The following is a 20,881-nucleotide window of genomic DNA, read 5'->3' as shown; positions in this document are numbered from 1 at the left end:
AAGGCTGATACAAGGTCAAAGAACCAATCCACGGCAATCATCCAGTCCAGAACTAAGCACAGGGCAGATCTAAACACAATGAACACACAAAATACACCAAGAAAGAGATCCGAGGAAAGCATGTTAAGCTCAAAGATAAAATCACATAGAATCAAACACACGCTACGACAACCAGCATGGACCAAGAAGACACTTGGCATATGGGAGAGGATGCAAGAAACGTCATGGATCAGACAGTTTCACAAATGTGGCAAGCAGCAGCTGAGCTTGCACAATGCTGACGAGGTCGTTGCCTTCTACCTCAGGTAAACTGTGCATAGGAAAAAAGCTCAGTGTCGTAGTGCTAAATGAATATGCTACCAGCTTGGAAGGAAATGAAACATTTATTAGGTTGGACAATGACACGAGTGTGTATGATGCTAGCAGCAGTCCTATGAGCAATATAAATAAATAAATGAAAAACAGAGAGCGAGAGAGATCCAGGTAAAATTCCGAGATTACACCGATAAGCCTGTCACCATTAAAGGATTATAGAGACGAGATATTTGAGTAAATAGGAGACTGAAAAACATCTAAGTGGCTAAGACTACTGTTTACTGTGCCAAAGGCACAACAAATGGCAGACTTGAGCAACTGACAACACACATGGGAAAGTTAGTACATGAAAAAGGAAAAGCTCGATAACGATTTTCCAGCTGAAAGACGCCAGCCGTATCTCCGAGCCCCTCCAACGCAGGCAAGGTTTATTGCTCTCAGAGTCACCGACTAAGTAAAAGAGACAAGGGAAAGAAAATGACCCAATGCAATGCTCTCCCAGGGGTATTGACACGGCGTTCTGCCATTAGAGATAACGTCTCGTCTCCATTATCCTCACTCTGACAATGCAGTGGAAACCAGTATTAAAATAAAAGCTATGGGGTATTGATAAATGCTGCTGATAAACAGGTGTAGATGTGTGCTGATATGTATTTGATATTAGGTATCTTGATCTGCAGCTGGTCAATGCAATGGGTATCCCACTGCATTCACAACTCACACCTTTGTCAAATGAAACAATAGGGACTCGGGAAAACGTTCAACCAAAATATGAATAAGTGTTACTAATACAACACAAGAAATCCAGAACAATGCTGAAAGAAGAGAGTATTAAAAAAAAAAATAATTTTACACATACATGTATTTGTCTGCTTCCTTTCTGTGGTGACCAAGCACAACATTAACGAATCAGTTACTGCTGCAATAAAATCTCCACGTTTCCAGCAGAAAGACTAGACAGAAATTTTAAAACTCCCTTTTTATTCATATCTAAGTCAATTTCTTTTTAAGCCACCAGCAAATGCCAATTAGCTGTCCTTTTTTACGATCTGAAGATATGGAAGAAGAGACTTGCCTGTATCAAAGGTGCAATAATTAGCTGAGGCTTTCAGGCTAGGCAATATCTACTGGTCCATAAATTAGTGCTCTTTTCTACCCTACAGACTTAACATGATTTTATTAACACTTACATTTACTGCTCCTGGCTCAAAAGCTTAGGGATTATTGACAAGTTTGAAATAAAAATACTATTACAAGCAGGAATATGTTAACTAAATAAAGTAAATAATTTCCAATATGCTGGTAATGTATTTACAACTAAAAATTCAAAATATGTATAATTGCATTTATAAGCTAATAGTCCATTTTGCAAGAAATTTTAAAACCACACTAATAAAGTAGGGCTCTCACCTGAAGACCATGCATTTAACAAAACAAAAAAAAATGAAAATTAGAGTACCTATGGTGAAAAAAGCTGAAGTCAGAGGAACTGGGATTTTATAAAGATATACACAACAGAATAAACCCGCAAGCTGCATCTTGTACATCCCTGGATCCACTGACCTTATGAGACTGATGCAGCACACATCTATGATGAAAATCAATAGCTCTAACCAAGCATTCACACTGTGATACTTGTCACCTGTGGACACACGAGGTTGTCCTAGAAGTCAGCATACGCTGAAGACGAACACGCAACACATTTCCAGCTCCACGAACAAGACTTTTATTGACTGCGGAAGAGACAGCTTGGTAGCAGTTATAAGTTGAAACAACTTAATCTGGACATGGTATCACCAAGCAGGCTTCGCACCCCCTAACAGCAGTGGTTTTACACATTGTGAGACGTTGTCAAGTTCACACACCACTGTAAATCCTTCAGAAAACAATGAGGACCTTCAGCATGCTGGTTAGAAGTGTTTATTAGACCATATATCATGGAACCATTGCTTTGTTCATTTTTACCATGTTGATGATTTGGCTTGGATAGAAGGATGTGATATTGAGCATTTTAGGTTTACCTTCCCCAACCTGTGGTGGCCAAGCAGCTAAAATTCTGGCTACTGAATATTATGCAAGCAGAGCCCTTGCACAGCTCCCTACAGTGATTTCTGCTAGTAGGAGAGGCTCGAATTGTAATGAGAAGCAATACCTTGTGATTACAGCAGCAGCAGCTTGAACTGTACACGTGTTAAAGCCTGCTGACCACCTGGACAAACTTCAGTCACCAGCTCCCCTTCTCAGCCTTGGAGTTGCCTCACTCCCAGCTAGAGCTGGGGCAATGAAAGTTTTCCCACAGTGGTTCCCCCCACTACAGTGCTATTCCTAGGTGCACGGTTTGGTCATATTATTTGTATCCCTATTTGCAGCAAAACCACTGATCTGGAACATGGCATCAGGGCCCCTTGGAACAGCACATCTTTTACAGGTCGTCCTATGACCCAACAGCCAGAAGGACAGCATGGGAGGAATCATCAGCAAGGAAGCCCTAAATGAAGAAATGAAATACATTTCCCCTGGAGAGGAGGCTTATTGGAGTGTAACGAAAACAAGCCCCATCCCTCCTCCCCTGCGCGCACACACACACCCTAGAGGCTTTTGCAAAGCCACAGGAACGGAAATAATTTTGTTTGAATCCATCAAGCATTAAAATCCGTTCGCTGAGGGATTGAAGTGAAAAATGAGCCGGAGACAGGAATTAGAAGCTCACCGCCTGGGCTGTCAAAAGGGATTTTCCCCAGATAGAAAACAAGCAATTGGAAATGCAGGGAGGTAAATCCCTTCCAGCCTCTGACATGTATGCACACTCCTGGTTTCCCTTCCTGGCCCTCTCACTTCTGGGTTTGTGGAGCCAAACCTGGACACATCTCCTTGTGCTCTCCAGAAGTAGTGCCCGTCCTCGGGATCCCCTGCTGGGGTTGTTGACGGCAGTCACAAGCCTCGGGCAGAGGAGAGGTGGCGGTGACAGGCAGGGGGGCTGCCTGCACCTCACGCAGAGTATGTGAGCCTCACTGGTGCCTAAGGCTCCAAAGTGAAGACAAGGCAGTCGCTGAAAGGATAAGCCAAGAGCTCTGAGAACCATTTTATCTGCTGTGTAACATTTCTGAAGACAGAGACAAGGAACATAGTTGACATTACTCCTATAATCACTACACATCTTAGTTTACCACTCAGAAGAAATGAACATGACACTTTGTGTCCCTGAAACATGGTCTTGTTCTCTCAAGACTATTACAAACATCTCAGCACCAGATACATTTTGATGAGGTTTCAGAGGCTTCTTTGTAACCACAAGAGCCATAGGTCTACTTTTTCCAAAACGAAACTGAGATTCAGAAAAAGAAGGTGGCAGCTAGGGAGACCTGGGGCTATTCAGCAGAGGCCAGCTCCGGTCCAAATTTTTAGACGAAGCATACAAGGAACATCTCACAGCCACAGGTCTCTACAGTCTCATAACTGGGCTTTGAGAAAGAACTGGCTGTCACAGCACTGTTTCGTTTAATGCAGAGTAGACTTTCCCTTTAGATAGTTGCCAAAACCGAAGGCAAGAATTATTTATAGTACAGCTTCTGTATGAAGATAATAAATACAACCCACTGCAAAAAAAAAGGCCAGCATGCCTCTGGGTCTATAGCTCAGCGACGCAGGACAGCCAAAAGAGAAAATGCCAAAGAAAGCTACAGATCTACCAAATGGCCTTGATGAGACGCTGAGATGTTCTGCTCATCAAACTGTACACTGGTTGTGTACTGAGAAGCCAGTTATCTACGTGGCAAAAAAAAAGGAGTGGGAAGAAGGAGGTAGAAAGAAGAAAACGAGAAGCTGAGGAGCTAAATATGAAGCATTTAAGCTACGGGAAGAAGCCTACGGAATGACAGGAGCCAAGGAGCCCTCCAACCACCAGCCAGTTCCAGACAGAAACTGGTTTAAGAATGGGGCAGATGTAGACCAAGAACAAGGTAAGCGTGCATGCAACAGGGTCCCCTTTGAATTCAAAAACCAATTAAGAGAACGGGCAACATGAAGTTTAGTTTAACACAAAATTCCAGTCTTTATACTATATGCTAATGTGGTTCAAGAGAAAGGCCACAGTTACCTAGATACAAAGAGTTATGTGTTCGTAGTAAATATTTTCTTTTACACCTGCTGTCCTCTGCTGTTGTGTAGTATGCTTTCCTATTGTTCTGTGACTCTTTGGTAATAATATTACCACTTAGGTGGTGTTTCATAGCTGCAGATCACACTGTGCTTAACCCAGGGGGTATCATTATCTCTGTTTCACATATGGAGTCATGGAAGCACCTAAAGATGTAATGAGTCCGTGGCAAGATCAGAAAAACAGCTACAGTTTTATAAATTACAGTGTTAGCTTGTGTATATAAGAGAAACCTCAGGAGGTTTAAATGGGATTTGCTGGCAGCGTGAAGACTGTTTGAAAACACCCATGAAAAGAGCTTGTCTTGATGGTAAGGCAGGGACAAACGTGGACTGGGACAGAGAAAAGATAAGGTGAGAACGCTACGGCCACGGGTCAGACAGAATCAGCACCAGCTTGCCTAATAGCTTCAGCAGAAGGAGGTTGTGCTTCGTTCACGCTGATGATATTCGCAGTTGTCTCCCTGCTCTTTGAGGAGCTGAAGAGTTATCAGCAGAATCTTTGGCTGGTTCCAGAGCACCCAGCCAGCCGAGCAAAAGGCTTGGGGAAAAGGGCTGGCTGAAGCCAGGCGGTGGCTGGGTGGCTCTGGGGGCGATATTGGGGTGGAGATTCATTCGGATCGGAGAAGTCTTACGTGCCATCCCCGTTTCTGTCCCCCTCCTCCTGCTGAAGATGCTGCTGCACTGAACCTGAAAGGTCTGGTTATAAATAGCTTCTCCCTGCAGCTCCTCAATGAGCCACTGAGGCGGAATGAGTCATCTCTGCCGGCAACGTGGCCCCCCCAAACCGCCTGCGTCAGGTTGGGAGCGTGGCTGCCAAGAGCAGTGGTACACGCTGTTCTCTCTCAAAGGGCAGTGGCCTTGGGGGACAGGGACACTAAACAGACTAGCTCTACCCATTACTCATACGCACCCAAAAGCCACGTCGCTTTGTGAGTAAGAATAATGTAAAATCGATCAAGAGCACTCCGAAAGCCACATTGGCATTTCGGCCCCCTCTGTCCATCCTGTTATCCAGGCCACCCTGGTTCTCCACCAGAGCTTCTAGCCCGCTAGTTGGTTTGTTATGGAAATGGTTGGGCACCTCTCTGAGTCTCCCATTCTTCTCGTAATGAACTTCTTATCAAGATCTGTTGACGCCTGTTCGGTGAATGGGTGCAGCAGCTAGGTGATCTGACAAACCCACACCTGGCTATTAAGCACACCCAGGTATTTCCTATGAGGAAAGAAGATGAGAGTTTTACCAAGAGAAGTCACTGTGAAAGAAATCCAGGTGCTCAGATAAAGAGATTCTAGCAGTTATCTGCTTTGTTCACAGGCTTTCATCAGAGGTGAACAGAGCTCTACTGAAACTTTTCCTTTCTCAAGCCTAAGACAATAAGGATGGATGTTTCAGGAACTTTAGTATAAAAATCCATGTAAGCAAGTAATGCACAAGTCCTAGCCAAGATAAAAAGATACCTGTAATGTACCAAATTTGCTGTGATTGACAGAGATTAGAGGGCTTGGGAATGAATATCTATGGTAGAGGAAAGTCATTTAAACCAATACTGGGTTAAAAGGAAGAAAGATTATCAGGGAGGGAAGACAATGCAAAGTTGATGCCAAAGAAGAACAACGATGTGATCAAAGTGATTACGTCATCAAATCATCAGTTTATGTTTTCCATAAACTGCCTTTAATGGCTGTGACCTGTGGCTCACCCAGACATTGGGTGAGGAAGCAAACTCTGGACAGCAGTGAGAGAAGAAAAACATGTCAGGCAAGCAAGAATATCTTGCAGTTGAGCTGAAGCCAAACCTTTGCAAGTAGTACCTTGAGAAGCAAAACTCACGTATAGCTCTCATTAGAACTGAAAATTGGCAAGGTTGATTGAGGATCCACACAAACAGCACAAACAGAGCAGTACATTTCAGCTCCCGCAGCTTTTCACTGCTCAGTAGTAGTGACGAGCAATATTCCCCAGCTACGTGGTCACTGCGCTCCTGCAAGTGATCCCTGGTGCTGCACTTTGTGATAGCAGAGGGAATGTTACCTGCTTTCGGGTCATGCCATGGTGCAAAACGATGACAAAGGCTGGCAGATTTTTTGCTACCAGCAGAGGTGATACAGTGTTGTCTCAATGGAGACAGAGGATGACGCAGTTTTACATGAGCTGCTTTTCCATTTTCCCTCGGTTTTAATCCACCATCAAATCAACGAAGCACATTCTGTTAATGACTTCGTTCTGATAGAGTTTTAAAACTAACAAGTTCATCATGTGCAGCCTCATCATTCCTATATTTATGTTCTCTTGGAGTATTTTATCTTTGAATATATTTCTTCAAAGGCACTTACTCCACAGAAGAACCAAAACCTTGAAAAGTCCTCTCTTCTGCTTTCTACCTTTCTTCTCAGCAACCAGAAAGTTATTTATTAGTACTTGGCACCAAGAAAGGACAATTTTCTTTTCTGTTATCACCTCTACCCTCTTCTCCCTTTCCTCATTATTACCTCTTCTCTGTCTCCTAGCAAGGATACAAAGAAGAACACCTATTTTCTCTTGCCTTGTTCCCAAATAAGTGAATAAAAAGTGAAGATCCTCACCTCCTGGCTTCTCACTGTGCAGAAGTGACAGGCTCACTGCCTCTTCTCTCATCTCTCCATTTTCCAGTTAGAAAAGATCTAGCCACGTTGCTTTTGGTCACCGTATTTCTTAGCATTTATGTGAAATCCAAGCCTCACAAAGGTGGTACAGCTCCAGACCAATCATGTCTCAAGGGTGTATCTGGGCTATACCTGAGCGCTGTCCCCAGCTCCTGTGTTGTGTAGAGGCCAAGAAAGAAAATTACAAAGGTGAATGCCTTGGTAGTTATCCCAAATTCCTGTCTTCCTTTAATGATGGGAGGAAGATAGAGTAAATGAACTCGTGGAATTTCATGAGCTTCTTACCACTTTGAATTTTTTCATGTCTCACTAATAAATTGATCAGTTGATCAATTGATCCGTTGAGCTGCTGAACACCTTGCTCTTTTGTTGTGTTTGAATCTGAATACAGGTTATTTAGCCATAGTTACGGTCCTGTTACTTGCCACTTAAATGCAGATAGAGAGGCCAAGATACACGATTACAGAGATAACTCGATACATAAGAAAGCAAATTCTTTACTCATTTGCAAAGACACAATTCCAATTGCTTCCAGAGATATGGACAGTGTGCCCAGAGGGAGCATTTGACCTAACAGCGGTAAAGGCTACACTCTACTCCACAGAAAGAGGACAGCGGTTCTCATACCCTAAATAGTACACTATATATATATATTATTATTAATGAGCAAGAAAATAGGTTAGTAAGAAGATAGTGAGGTATATGGGAGGCAAGAGGATCATTGAGGGTTGAGATTTTGACAGGAGCAGGGGAAACGATGAAGAAATACAATCTCTTTCTTTAAATATTTGTAAAGGCCAACACATTCTAAAACACCTTTTCAGGACATGAAAAAAATAAAACTAAAAAAACCACCAACAGCTGTCCCAGTTGTATCAGGACTGCAAGGCATCCTTTTGTTATCACACACACTGAACTTGGAAATTACAGATACTGAAACCGATGTCGATAAAATAGCTACCTCCAGGAAAGGATGAGAACTTTGATGGGGCAGCTGAAACTATGTAGCTGCTACTAACTGGGAAGATCTGTGATTTTCAATCTTCAAACAAGAAATGAGAGATAGAAAGTCTCTCTGAAATCAGTTTCTTCTGTTAAACTGGCATTTGAGGGATCGTACACAGAATATAGAATTGCATCTCACCTGAGACCAGGTACCTCTCCAACATCCAACTCTGTTTCATCCTCTTTTGTCATTCCTGAGCTATTCTGAGCAAGGGAATTCCAGCTCCTAAAGAAACAGATTGAAGGAAGCAATTAGCCCAAACACACCCAGAGCATTAACTACAATTGCAGGTAGGTACTCTGGCTCTTAGACTGGGATTATACAAACTATTATACTCATTCTCTACAAAAGCAGGCCTTTTCAAGGCTGTAGAGGCTGCCTGCCAAGCTCTACAGAAATGCACACAGGCTTTCATTAACCATCCCGAGCAGGGAAGATTTCTGTGGGGCTCACACTTCTCTTTCAGGCTGTGAGGTTTCACAGGTCAGCCCACAAAGAGCACGGCGTACAGAAGTGCTGTACAGGAACGGCTGTGGTTGAGGTGCGCTGCCATCCTACCCGATTCCAAGCAGGATTTTAGATAATGACAGGAACACAAGCATTCATGCCTACCGTCAGCTTTGCTTAGCAGGAAAAAAATAGATATTCCTTTTGGGCTGTCCGTACATTTTAGTAGGACCCAGTTTATAAAAAAAAAGCGCAAGAAACTGATTACTTCACCGGGGATGGGAATATGGAGGAGGTCAGCATATGCGTAGGATAAATATCCTCCTGCTGCAAACTTCCATCAGTCAGTCACCATCAGCTGCTCTGCGGGATAAAAATGTCTCAGATACTGCGCATACAAACATCGTTAGTGCCCAGCTCATTTACTTGCTGCAGTCCAGCAGGATCAGCCATGAAGTATAAGGGGATTTCTTGTTCAGCCCATCGCCCTTCCCTTTTTTTTTCGTCCTACTGAACCTTCACCTTCTCCCCTTCCCAATGTTAAAAGTAAAACAAAATCTGAGCAGACAACAACAGTCATGAGAATTACAAAAGACCTGACCTTACTCTGTCTTCTCTCAGGGGATTTGTTGGTTGCTCTGCAGAACTTTGACCAGATCTGCTCCAAACTCTTCTTATACTGTCTTCCCCTCATTTGTCACACAGCATCAACGATGCAGTGCAGACCCACATCTCAACCCAGTGCCAGCAACAGAAAGTCACTCTGGCCCGAGGGAGGAAAAGGAGTGGCTGAAGAAGAGCAAGGAGACAAAGAGAGGGGCACAGGGAGGAGAAAAAGGCCAAGCAATAGCTGAAAACAAAAATCCCTTTCTTTTTTCTCTGCATAACTTCTTTCTCACACTTGGGTTCCCCCTGCCCCTTCCCAGGTAATGGGATAAAGTGGCCAGACTGTTGGGGCAGAGCTACAGCTTTACATTGCAACCGAGTCCAAAAATGACTTTTCAGTTTCTAAAGCTGGGGAAGGGAAGGGGCAGGAGGTAAGAGCATCCCTGAGGAAGCAAGGCTTCTCCGGCAGAGCTGCTGCAGCAGCAAAGCTATTAATAAATGTTTGCAATCTTTTAATCGTTCTGCTAAATTGCCATCTTGTTCTTGCAATCCCCATAGCGTGTCAGTGCAGCTGCCTCCTCCCGCCTGCCTCCCCGTGTTCGTGCATGTGAGTGAGGGGGAACATCAGGAACATGCTCATCTCCGAGGGCTGCTGCAGCATTAGAGGGAAAATGATTTTGACAAGTGACTTTTAAAATCGTCCCTGCTCCAGAGTAAGCGGCCCTATTAGTTATATCTATTACCCACACCTTCACTTGGTTTCCCTTTGTGGCATACCCTGCCTCCTCAGCCCAGACACTGAACTGCCCCGGGTGAAAACATCACGGCCGACCTACTGAGTCTTGGGACCCGCTGCCCGCGAGACCACGTCTCTTCCCGTGCCACTGCCCTGTGGCTGCAGCCAGCAGTCACTTGGCCTCGAGCAGAGACTCCCAGCAACACATTTTTGTCCTCTTTATCCAACCCACCTGAGCTGGAAAGCATCAGGATACAACACAGACATCCTCTGCTTTTCAGGCTCTTCCTGCAGGGTCAGTTAATCACAATATAAGTGGACTAGAAAGCTCTGATCCTATTTATGGCAATAGATAACGTTTCAGGATGAAAAGGATTAATACTTTTAAATAAATTGTCTGTTTTCCTCTTCACGTGGCTGAAGTGTACCCATTATTGTCCAAACTAGCACATAACAGACAAAGAAACCTTCCAACGTCATGGTGGAGATCAGCTTAATCCTTTGTCTGTTTCCTCCCCCGGCTCAAACTCTCATCTTTGTCCTAATTATAAGAGCATTGGAAATTATCATGGTTTAAAAAAAGACGCCAGCTTATATAATATTCTTCTTGCTTATTAATGATTGCAGGAGGGAGAGCCTTGCGCTGTGGGAGTTATGCAAAGCAAGGCTGAGCCATACCTTGCCGGGCTCCACCGACTGCCGGCGTGGAAGCACGAGGCTGGCCGCGTACCACCGGCTGTAGGGGCTTGCAGGGATGACAGGCCCGCTGCACGCACCTGAACGAGGAGACACGACAGGCGTCACATTCACTGCGATTAGCCTGGGGCACTTCTCAGAGGCAGAAGACTTGAGGCGAAGTGACTTTAACCGCGCCGCGATGTGCTAATCCCCGAGACGGCGCAGCCTGAAGGGTTTGATTGCTGCACGGAACGGCAGCTTATGAATAATAATAAAGAAAACATCAGGCGGGATATTGGTGACACAGTTACACAGCCCTGACAGCCAGAAAGACGGCCTGCCTGGATGTGAAGTCCTTAAGTCCATTACTTAGTCGAAAATTACTTCTCTCCTGTCCTCTGAACATCATCCCCTGTATAAAGCCGCAATGTGTGAGAGGCTTCCCAAAGAACGAGGCTGGAGATTCGGTACGTGCTTCACACGGAGAGTTTGCTGTGTTTGTCACTATGGTATCGTGCTGTCGGAGAATGTAGGGTAGAGTAGGAGGGAATGTGAATGGGAGCAGGAGCTCCGGATCCATGTTATAAACTCCTGCAATTTTATTGAAAAACGAGCTTCAACATACGGTGACACCATCAGTCGCTGCTGCTCAGACAAGCAAAAGACTAATTAGATTTCTTGCCCCCACGCTTGCCGAGGAACACCTGCACCCAGCAAGTCCCCAAAACAAAAAAAGCTCAGTACGTGTAATTTAAGTAAATTAATTAAATGATGTTAAAATGCTTTCGTTAACATCTGGGATGTGACTCAGGGGTGCCGATCACCTCACAACGCAGGTTACAGAACACAAAGCGTAGCTGAGAGAGGTCTGTGCATGGAGATATAAGACATAAAGCAATCCGTACATAAAGCAGTAGGGCTGTTGAGAGCTGCAGTTGGAAGTATGCTGTAGAGGAATCTAATAAGCACTTGAACCCGTCCCTGCATGGGTTTGGGTTGTTTATTTAAATCCTACATCTTCAAAAACACCTCACAATTATGACTTCACTGTCTGCCCCTCTGCTTGCCGTGCCCAATGCTGAGGGAGTTTTAGTCTGGCCACGGAGTTAGGGTGGGGACAGGGGCAGAGAAGGGACGAGTTAAAGGAATTGAATCCTGAAGACCCTTCACAACATGTACAGAATTTCTCACACGGGTGTATTTAGCAATAAATAGTGAGGCCACACAGAGAGTGGTGGACGTATAGAAGTTTTGCTGGGCGTACCACGTCCTGTGCCAGCCCTGCTGTCCCACCAGCAGTGCCCACCCTGTCACCTACCCTGGGAAGGCCCCGGGTACCCCTTGGGGTACGAGGGAAGAGGAGCCAGGTGGGGCCTCCTGTGACACTGCAGGATGCAAACTGCTGCCTCTGCACACCCTGCGTGGGGACACACACACATTTAACTGCCTGTGGCTTAGTTTCGTGACCTATAAGCACATATGGGGGTTAAGCTACACAGTCCACAACATCGCTCCTTGAAGCCTCTCATGTTCTGCCCCCCACAATCCTGAGCTTTGCTGGCTGGCAGAGCGCCGCTCGGCTCGGCTCGGAGGCAGCGGCAGCCCCGGGTGCTGCCACGCAGCAGGCACACGCTGAAATGGGGGGAAAAGTGAGCTCCCCTCGGAAAGATGGAAAATGAAACCAGATGCCACCAATACGGAGAGAAAGGAGAAACGAGATCTGATCCTTTAGATGACTTGATGGAAGCTGCTCATGTTCAGAGCAAATTCAGCCCTAATTAAGTCACTACTGTTACAGCAGGATGAACATGAGCTTCGAAGCACCACAGGTATGAAACAGGGACAGAGGAGGTCACGTAGCAACAACTGCTTGGGTTGCAGCACGTGCACGATGGAATTTTACTGAGGTGGCCTGAGGGACGTGCCCTCGGTCAGCCATCCCCAGCTCATCTCAGCGCATCAGGCGCTCCACGAAGGCTGCTGCGTGCACCACCAGGAGCCTGGGAGCAACCAGCAGCAGGCAGAAGTCATCTCGAGAGCCAGCTCAAACTCCCGTGCCCTCAGGGCAGCTGGTGGAGTCAGCCCAGCAAATGCAGCAAGGTATTTTTTTAGTTTGTTTCTGTCTTCACAGTGTGCATAGTTGGGGAAAGCGACAAATATTTACAGCCTCTAACTCAGGTGCAAACTCAAAAATAAAATAAAAACAAACCAGAAAGCCCCAGCAAGCTTCCCAAAATAGGTCAGATGCTTCTGGTGCTTTTTGTCTTCTGCAGTCTACAGCAGCCGTGGCCCCCAGAGATCTGCCCGCGCGCACTGGTCTCTGTGAGCAGCCCCGACCAGCACAGCAGAAATAAAAAGAGTCGCTGCTGATTCTCCCCCACCCAAAGCTGCGCCTCGCTCTGCTTCCGAGGGGCTTTGACTTGCTGTGCCGGGCAGGGGGGGGCTGCAGCTGAAGGTGGCTGGAGGCCAGAACAGGCGGGTGGGGAGGGCGCTGTCAGCCTGGGTCAGGCAAAGAGCTGAGATCCCCGTGCCCCAAGCAGGCAGTGACTGGCACGCTCCTTGCTCCGAGCTGACACCAGGACATGCCGAGACCCTGAAACTCCCCAGCCCTACCCCTCTGAGCAGCTCCCCGCAGCTCCTCTCCTCTGTCACACACTGCTGCTGCCCTGCCCGAGCTACGAAGCAGCCACGGGTTGTGCAGGGCTGCTCCTGGAGGCCTGTCCTCGCGCTCAGCTCCGCTGCTGCTGAGCGAGGGGTGTGCAGGGAAGTGTTTGCCTTCGTCTCCCTCATTACGGAGCTGAGTGCTCTGCGGCAGGCAGCCCTGCTCCTGTGCTGCTCGAGGCTGCTGGAGCTGAACATAAAGCCACGCAGAGAGGAGGGTTGTTCAGCACACGGCAACAGCAGCAGATGCATCTCACTGCAAAACAGGGCCACAGCTTCACCTGCAGAGGAATTGAGGGGCAAGAAAAAGCAGGGTGCACGGATCTGTTCTGCCCTCGGAAAAATCCTAATTCTGCTTTTCACCTTAATCCAAATATCTCAACATTCTCCACTTTTGGCAGGCGCCTCTGCCTTCTTGCTGACCCCCTGATGAAGTGCTGCTTCCTAAAGAGGTGAAGGCTTTTGTTTGCTTTTTTCCTCAAGCTTCCTTGGCAGACAGGTAAGCCGAGGGGTGTTTGTTCCTGGAAGCTTCCTGACGAAAAGCCTCGCGGCACCAAGGCTGACAGCCGGCCTTGCGGATTGCATCCTCTGCTGAAGCACCACTCAGCAGAACAAAACAACAAGCCCGACCTCGCTCGCACGCTCCAGGACCTGGGATATCTGAAAATACTGCTCTGAAGCGCAGGCTGGAAACGGAGGAAACCCTCTGAGGCCATCCTTGGGTTTAGAGCAGCCTTTGCTGTAACTTCGGGGCTGGCAGTCTCCTCCCTATAGGTGGCAAGAAGCTCAAATCCCACTAATGCTATTGGGCTCTCTGCGAAGGAGCAATTTTTCAATTACTCCTAATTAAGAGCAATTACCCTTTATCTTCAGAGACCAGAACAAAGAATAATTAATCCATCTGAACATCCCCGTGAAGGAGGCATTAAGGATGGGTTGGGTTTTTTTCCACACAGCAACTTACGTGGCTCACTCAGCGCTCCCAGATGCAGAAAGGGAAGGGAGAAGCAAATCCCAAACTATCAGAACAAATATTCTGGGTTTTGCCTTTGAGTTGGGAAGCAGCTGTTTGCTTCTTGCAGCAACCTGCTGCAGACGAGGAGTGTGCTGCCTGTGGATTTCACAGACAGGAGCAGTTTTACTAATTTGATAATTAACAATGTTCAAGGAAGCTTTTTACCGATCTTTAACATATATCTGCAAGCAAAGTACTTGCATTATTCCCATTGCAGAGCTTGAGAAAACCAAGCTCAGAAGTTCAGGGCCAGCTTCACAGCGCACACAGCCACTATCAACCTGAACAGAATTGTCCTGCTCTTGACCATTCAAAGAAAAAAAAGTGAATTTAATATTTTGACCTTCCTAAAGGAAGCAGTCTAAGATCATGCTGCAAGCTGCTGAAAGATGCAGAAATAGAATTTGTTTCAAGCTGCAGCCTTATGGGTTTGCAAGACCAGGGTACTGAGGGCCCAGCAATTCAGAGCTGCCCTCAGCTCTGCCCTGCGCACGAGGAAGCACAGGGGAAGCGCTCTCAGGACAGTTCTGGAAGAAGAAAAAACAGAAAAAAGGACCACAATAACACATCCTACTGCAGCTAAGGAAGGCTCTAATGCTTACCAAAGAAGAGAGTTTATGATTAGTGATTGTGTTAAGATGATAAAAAGGGATAGGCTTTATTCTTAAGTATATTGATCCCGGGGCTCCTGAGCTACGAAGGGGGCGTAGAGAGGAACAGAAAATAAGGGAGTGGGAAGGAAGGGACCAAAGGGAGGGGGAGGGCAGCCCCTGCCTTAACTGAAGGCATCTGCCTGAAAGGCTCCAGGCCAACGTGCTCGGAGAACGCACTCTTCTGTCTCGGTGACCTTGCGGAGACAAACTGAACGAACGGCTTCAGGCGACATCGGGCAGAGAATTTCAGAAGCAGTTTTAATTTTCGCCAGATTGTTGTGTATGTGCAGCTGCGGGGTTATCTGGGGACGCAGTGTGCATGCAGTGGAACAAACCATAGCTGTCACCCCGATGCCACACCTGATGGCAAATTTAGTTCAGTGCTTCCAGGGGGGAGCAAAACCATGGCTTGGGCTATTTGCGGAAGATCAAATTGTGCTATCACAAGGATGGAGAAGCAGCTCAGCCTAATTTTACCCCAGAATGTAATTACTTGGCTGAATCATGCGCAAGCAACATACAGGACTGATGCTCCAACACAATGTGCTCTAATATGTTCCCTCTACTCACACCATGCCCTTGCTCTGAGTCTCCAGTCTGACAGCTACTTACTCCGAACAATTTGTGTAATCCCTTTGTGCCTCAGTTTATTCGTTTACAAAATGCAAACCTCCTGCCTAAAAAGAGCGCAGAGATTCAGTAACGGATCTCTGTCTTCTCACTGAACACATTTGCTGGCAATTTTCATTATAGCAAATACTTAGAAATTGTAAGAGCTGGCTGCCTGCAACAGACGGTGTGCATTAATCACCGTGTTTATTGCAGCTTATTAGCACAATTAATTGTACACAATACAAATGTGATCCAACCCATAATCTGGAGATTACGAATGCTGCGTAAATCCAAGATGAAGGTCTAGGTCTTCAAGTAAAATGTCAAGTCATGAACAAAAACAGTAATAAGAACAACCAGGCCTGCTTGGGAATATCCCCTCCACGTGCATACTACTGCACGTAACAAAGGTGAGCTTGGAAAACGACCTCAGCATCCCTCCTGTACCCCACAGCATCCAGCCTAAAAGCGTAAGGATTTGTTTGAGAGCCTTCCTTGAGGCGGGGGCTGCTGGGCATGGAGCTGCAGGGCCAGGGCAGAGCTGCACAGCCCGGTACTCAAAGGGCAGTCCCACGGGAGTGGGCAGAGGAGGGCAGAACTCCCTTCCTGCAGTTGTTACCTCGGCCATTTCCCAGCCCCACTCTGCATCTCAGGTCAGCCAAGGAAGGGCTGGTGGGCTCAAAACCCACTCAACTCTTTCTGATGGGTTTTTAGGGCATTTGGCTGTTCAGCACAGCTCACAGCCCCAGCGAGGCACTCGGCCTCCTCACGCTACGCCGAGAGAGAATTCGGCTTCTGTTACCAAAACTCACCTTCCCAACACGCATCCGCTGCCTGAGCCCAGCTCTGTGACAGCCCATGCAACTGCTGCGATCTGGGTACTGGGGGTTCAGCCAGGATTTGCCTCAGCCCCGCAGGGTGGTCACTTATCTAAAGCAACGTTCACTGGAGGGGCAGCTGGATACAGAACACCCCAACCAGCGGGCTCACACGCCTGCTCTTGCTTGACCTAGTGCTGTAACTGTTCCATTAGTGTAGCGCTGTGTGGACAGGAACACAAAGTCAGTCCAGAGTCTCTTGCTCATCTGTTCATCTCTGCCCAGGGCCAGATTGAAGACAGGCAGTCTTAGAACAGCTACATGGACATGGAGGGAAGAAAGTCTCACTGGTGAATCTATGAGGCCTCTGAAGTAGCTGAACAGTGACAGCAATGCAGCACCACACAGCTCCAAAACACACTTTGTCCTGCTTGTCACAACACATCAATACCAGCCATTTACAGCATTTACTCTATTATTCTTGAAATAAAATCAATATGCAGACCAAGGCCAGAGAAATTCAGCCTGGGAGTTTATCAAATTCCCCACGTTGTTGGACAATCATTGATGAAACGATTATTCTTTATGCACTGATGAAGAATCTTCCATACAAAGCTCTCAAATTGCTTTACAAATTGTCTCTAATGCATACAGGGAGTGCAACGTTATTTCCCCCTGTCCTGGTATGCTCTGCCCTTCAGAGTTCCTGTTTCACAAGCTGTTCCAAGGCCACATTGCCTCTCCAGGTCTGCAGGAGAGACATCCATCCTCTCCCTTGGCAGGTATCTTGACCCACTCGTCAATTCAAATTGCATTTTCTGCATTTTTCTCTGTCAGATCTTTTCTTAGGAGACAGTTTTTTTCCACCTTGACTGTACAACTCACCATCACTTGTGACAGTCTCTTGAATCACTGACATGAATCAATACAGTGAATCTTGCAGAGGATGGGGTGAGGAGGTAAGAAAACAAATGCGAAGGTGTTGCAACCTTTTAAGTCCTGCACTGTCAGCTCAGCACACCACGAGGCCTGACCGGAGTCATACAGCCGGTGCTAACACAAGCGCTCCACAGGGAGCTGCGGAGGCTCAGGGCTGCTCTGTGCATCTTCCAAACCAACAACAGGGAACTAAAGGCAACGTGCTACATGAAACGAGGCAGGGCAGGGCTCTCTCACAACACTGCTCTCTCTTTGTGCTGTGTCTCTCCTAATCAGCTTTCTGGACCGAAAACTGAGGCTTTCGCCATCCATAGCGCTGAGCAGGAGCACACAGAATGCACATGTCCTATTGGATCACAGGGCAGAGTGCACTCACGTGGGCTGCCTGTCAGGGACCCAGCTGCACCTCTGCAAAACGAGGGAGGGCACGAACAAAGCCTGTCAGAGGGCAGGGAGGGGAACGCCACCAGACACTGAGGTAGCAGCCGCGCTGGGAGGCTCACCCGGGGCCTCGCTCCTTGTTCACAAACTCATGGTTTTGGTATCACTCAGAAGTGTGGGAATAGCTTATCACCAAGGAGCTCGCCGCACTGATGAGTGGAACTGATGGTTCGATCCAATCATGGGTATTAAAGCACAAAGCAACACGGCAAAAATCCATCCTGTGGGGTCTCTCCTCAAGGAAATGCTTCTACCCACATCAGCACCAGAAGCCAGCAGATTTCCCAGTCCCTTTCTTCACGGTCCCACCAGAAAGGTCTCTTTTTACTGGACTTGGTGCTCCTCTCTCTCGAGGCAGCTCTTGTTCCGCAGCTCTCAGAGAAGCCTGGCAGGAAGGGCGAGCACAGGCGGAGACGCGGCGCAGCGGGCATCCGTTTCAGAGGGCAGAAGTTTATCACTCGGGACAGGATTTCCACCGGCTTTATCGCCGTGCTCCTTGTCTGGAATTAAGGCCCCCAGAGGAGCTGTTTCCACTCTGAATTAGCAATGAGGCCGTGCTCACAGCCCTGCCCTGGCTTGCGGTGGGTGCAGGCAGCAGACACGGGGCGCACCCCAGCCTCATGGGTCTCCACACGCGGAGCCCGAGGGGCTCAGAGCCGTGAGGCACTCACGCTGCAGCCCAGTAAATTAAAGTAAATTAAAGTAAATTAAAGTAAATTCAGGCCGGAGCTTGTGCTGGCGCTGGAGACGATTCCGCGAGGCACCGAGGGGCAGGAGCCCTCCTGGGACGGCTGAGCTCACGGTAATGAGGCACAAAAGCACCAGCCCGGGGGGGCTGAAGGGACACAGACCTGGGAGCTGAGCCTGCTTTATAAAAATTAATTAGTTAATTAATTAATTAGCCCTCAGCAGGCTGCACGGCTCTGCCCGCCCTGCGCCCCCTCAGGGTCCCCTCAGGGTCCCCTCAGGGCACCGCGCGCCTCGCGCGCCCCCGCGCGGGGGCTGCCGGGAAGGCGGCGGGGTCGCCCCGGAGGGGCTGGGGGGGCGGCACACAAGGCGCATGCGCGCAGCCAGCACCTGGAGGAAAGGGCAGGGCCGCCGGGGAGGCGTCAGGACGGGAAGTCCTTCCTCTGACCCCGCCTCCGCGCGGCGCCGATTGGTTGCTGCGCGCCGAGGCGCTTCTCCCATTGGCTGGGCGCCACGTCGGTCCGGCGGCGGCATGGTTCGCTTCAAGAACAGGTGAGGCTGAGGGCGCGGGGCCGGGCTCGGGCCCGGCCGGGCCCCCCCCGGTAACCGGCGGCCCCCTCAGGTACGTGCTGTGCCAGGTGGTGGCCGAGGAGCCGCGGGGCCGGTCCTGCATCGAGGAGCGAGCCGTGGGCAGCGCCGTCAAGGACGCCATCGCGCGGGCCTACGGGGACTACGGGCTGGCCTGCTGCTCGCTGGCCTTCACAGGTGGCGGCCGGAGGGACCCCGGGGGGAGGGGAGGGGACCCCCGGGAAGAAAGGGGGAGCCCCAGGAGGGAAGGGAGTCCCTAGGGGAAAGACCCCCGGGAAAGGAAGGCCCCCCCCGGGAAAGGGGACCCCCTAGAGGGAGGGGGACCCCCGGGAAGAAAGACCCCTGGGAAAGGCAGGGATCCCCTCAGGAAGCCCCCCCGAGGGAGAAGGGGTGACCCCCTGGAGGGTGGAGCCCCCCCCAGGGAGAATGGGGAACCCCCCTGGGAATGGCCCCCCTGGAGGGAGGAGACCCCTGGGATGAAAGAGCCCCGGGAATGGAAAGGACCCCCCGGGAAGGGACCCCTCCCCAAGGAGAAAAGGGGACCCCCAAGAAGAAAGAGCGACCCCCGAGGATGAAGGGGACCCCCCCGAGGTGCCGGGGCTGGGTGTCGGTGCTGAGCGGTGCCGGTCCCGCAGTGAAGTACCTGAACGCCTACACGGGCACCGTGCTGCTGCGCTGCCGCAAGGACTTCTACCGCCTGCTGTGCTCGGCGCTGCCGCTCGTCAGGCAGCTGGAGAGCCGCGGGCTGCGCTGCCCCTGCTTCCTCAGCACCCTGCACGTTGGAGGTGAGCCCCGGAGGGAGCGTGGTGGGCACTCTGCTTCATTAGAGGTGGCTTTAATTAAGGGGCAGTAGCCCCCCATGCTCAGACCCTCAGTAACGCTGCAGGAGTCTTCATTACAACGAGCAACCAGAGCAGCAAATGCTGCATTACATTAAGTTTTAAAAAACATGTTTTTAAAGTATAGCATTGTCCCTGTCCTGAAAACTAACTGCTTGGGACAAGGACGTGGCACTACTTGTTAGAAATTAGCATCATCACATCACTGGGGAAGCGCAGTGTGGACACGCATCCTATCCTTTGCCTTAATAAAGGTGGTACCCAGGGTATTTATTGTGTGATACAAAGATCTTCCTGCTTTACATAGTAACACTTGGTTTCACGGTTTCAAAACTTGTTACATATCGTTCTTGTGACTCCGATAGGTACCATAAGGTCATGCCAGAAATTCCTAATCCAGTATAACAGAAGACAGCTGCTGACGTTGTTGCAGAACTGTACAAATGAGGGTGAGTTCCTCCAGCTGCTTTCCTGAAGAGCTGCCTGAAGTGCTGGAGCTTTTGTAGGATGTGCAGGGCTGCTTCCAGCTCCTGCAACCGAGAAATGGGCCTCTCTTTACAAGTTGAGGACATCCAACACGTGTGAAGAGCTCAAGGAATGACCCTGTGTTGCCCCCTTTCTTGCAGAGGAAAGACAGCGCATCCGGCAGTCGGTGTTGAGCTGTTCCCTTACAGAAGAGCAGTCTCACAGTGGAGAGGAGGAAGAGGAAGAGGATGAGGATGATGGCACAGAGACAGACTGAATGTTGTTACTATTCACCTCTCTTCTGTACAGGTGTAATCATGATGATACCAATGATTTTCTGTTGTAAGTAAAGCAAGGGCTGGGAAAAGCACCTGTCCCTATTTAGACTTCATTTCCCCATTCCAGGTGTTGAAAAATAAAATGTTTTTTGTTGATTTTTTTTTAAACTGTGTTACACTTCAGTGGGTTGTCTGTTTTACTCCAGGAATTAAAACTACTAAAGAGCACAGAAACTCGCTGTGATCTTCATGCTGAGGTAGAAGCGAGCTTTAGGCAGCTGGCACCGACAAGGAAT

General features: G+C 48.5%; 1 protein-coding gene and 1 long non-coding RNA gene across 2 annotated transcripts; one reads left to right on the top strand and one right to left on the bottom strand.

The window, feature by feature from the left end:
• Positions 1-11,675: 11,675 nt before the first annotated feature.
• Positions 11,676-18,796, bottom strand: LOC137841226 (uncharacterized). Its single transcript, XR_011088492.1, has 2 exons — positions 16,343-18,796; positions 11,676-14,361 (listed from the first exon to the last, which is right to left on the bottom strand). It is a non-coding gene; the product is annotated as an uncharacterized lncRNA (long non-coding RNA).
• A 16-nt stretch (positions 18,797-18,812) lies between these two features.
• On the top strand, positions 18,813-20,753 carry POP5 (POP5 homolog, ribonuclease P/MRP subunit). Its single transcript, XM_068653902.1, has 5 exons — positions 18,813-18,967; positions 19,038-19,180; positions 19,639-19,788; positions 20,208-20,291; positions 20,469-20,753. The coding sequence occupies exons 1-5, from the start codon at positions 18,948-18,950 to the stop codon at positions 20,582-20,584; spliced, it is 513 nt and encodes a 170-aa protein (XP_068510003.1). The 5' UTR covers positions 18,813-18,947; the 3' UTR covers positions 20,585-20,753.
• The last annotated feature ends 128 nt before the right edge of the window (positions 20,754-20,881 follow it).

The sequence above is a fragment of the Anas acuta genome, chromosome 17, assembly GCF_963932015.1.
Source record: "Anas acuta chromosome 17, bAnaAcu1.1, whole genome shotgun sequence".
Classification (NCBI taxonomy): Eukaryota; Metazoa; Chordata; class Aves; order Anseriformes; family Anatidae; genus Anas; species Anas acuta.
This window is presented reverse-complemented; position numbering and strand designations above follow the sequence as displayed.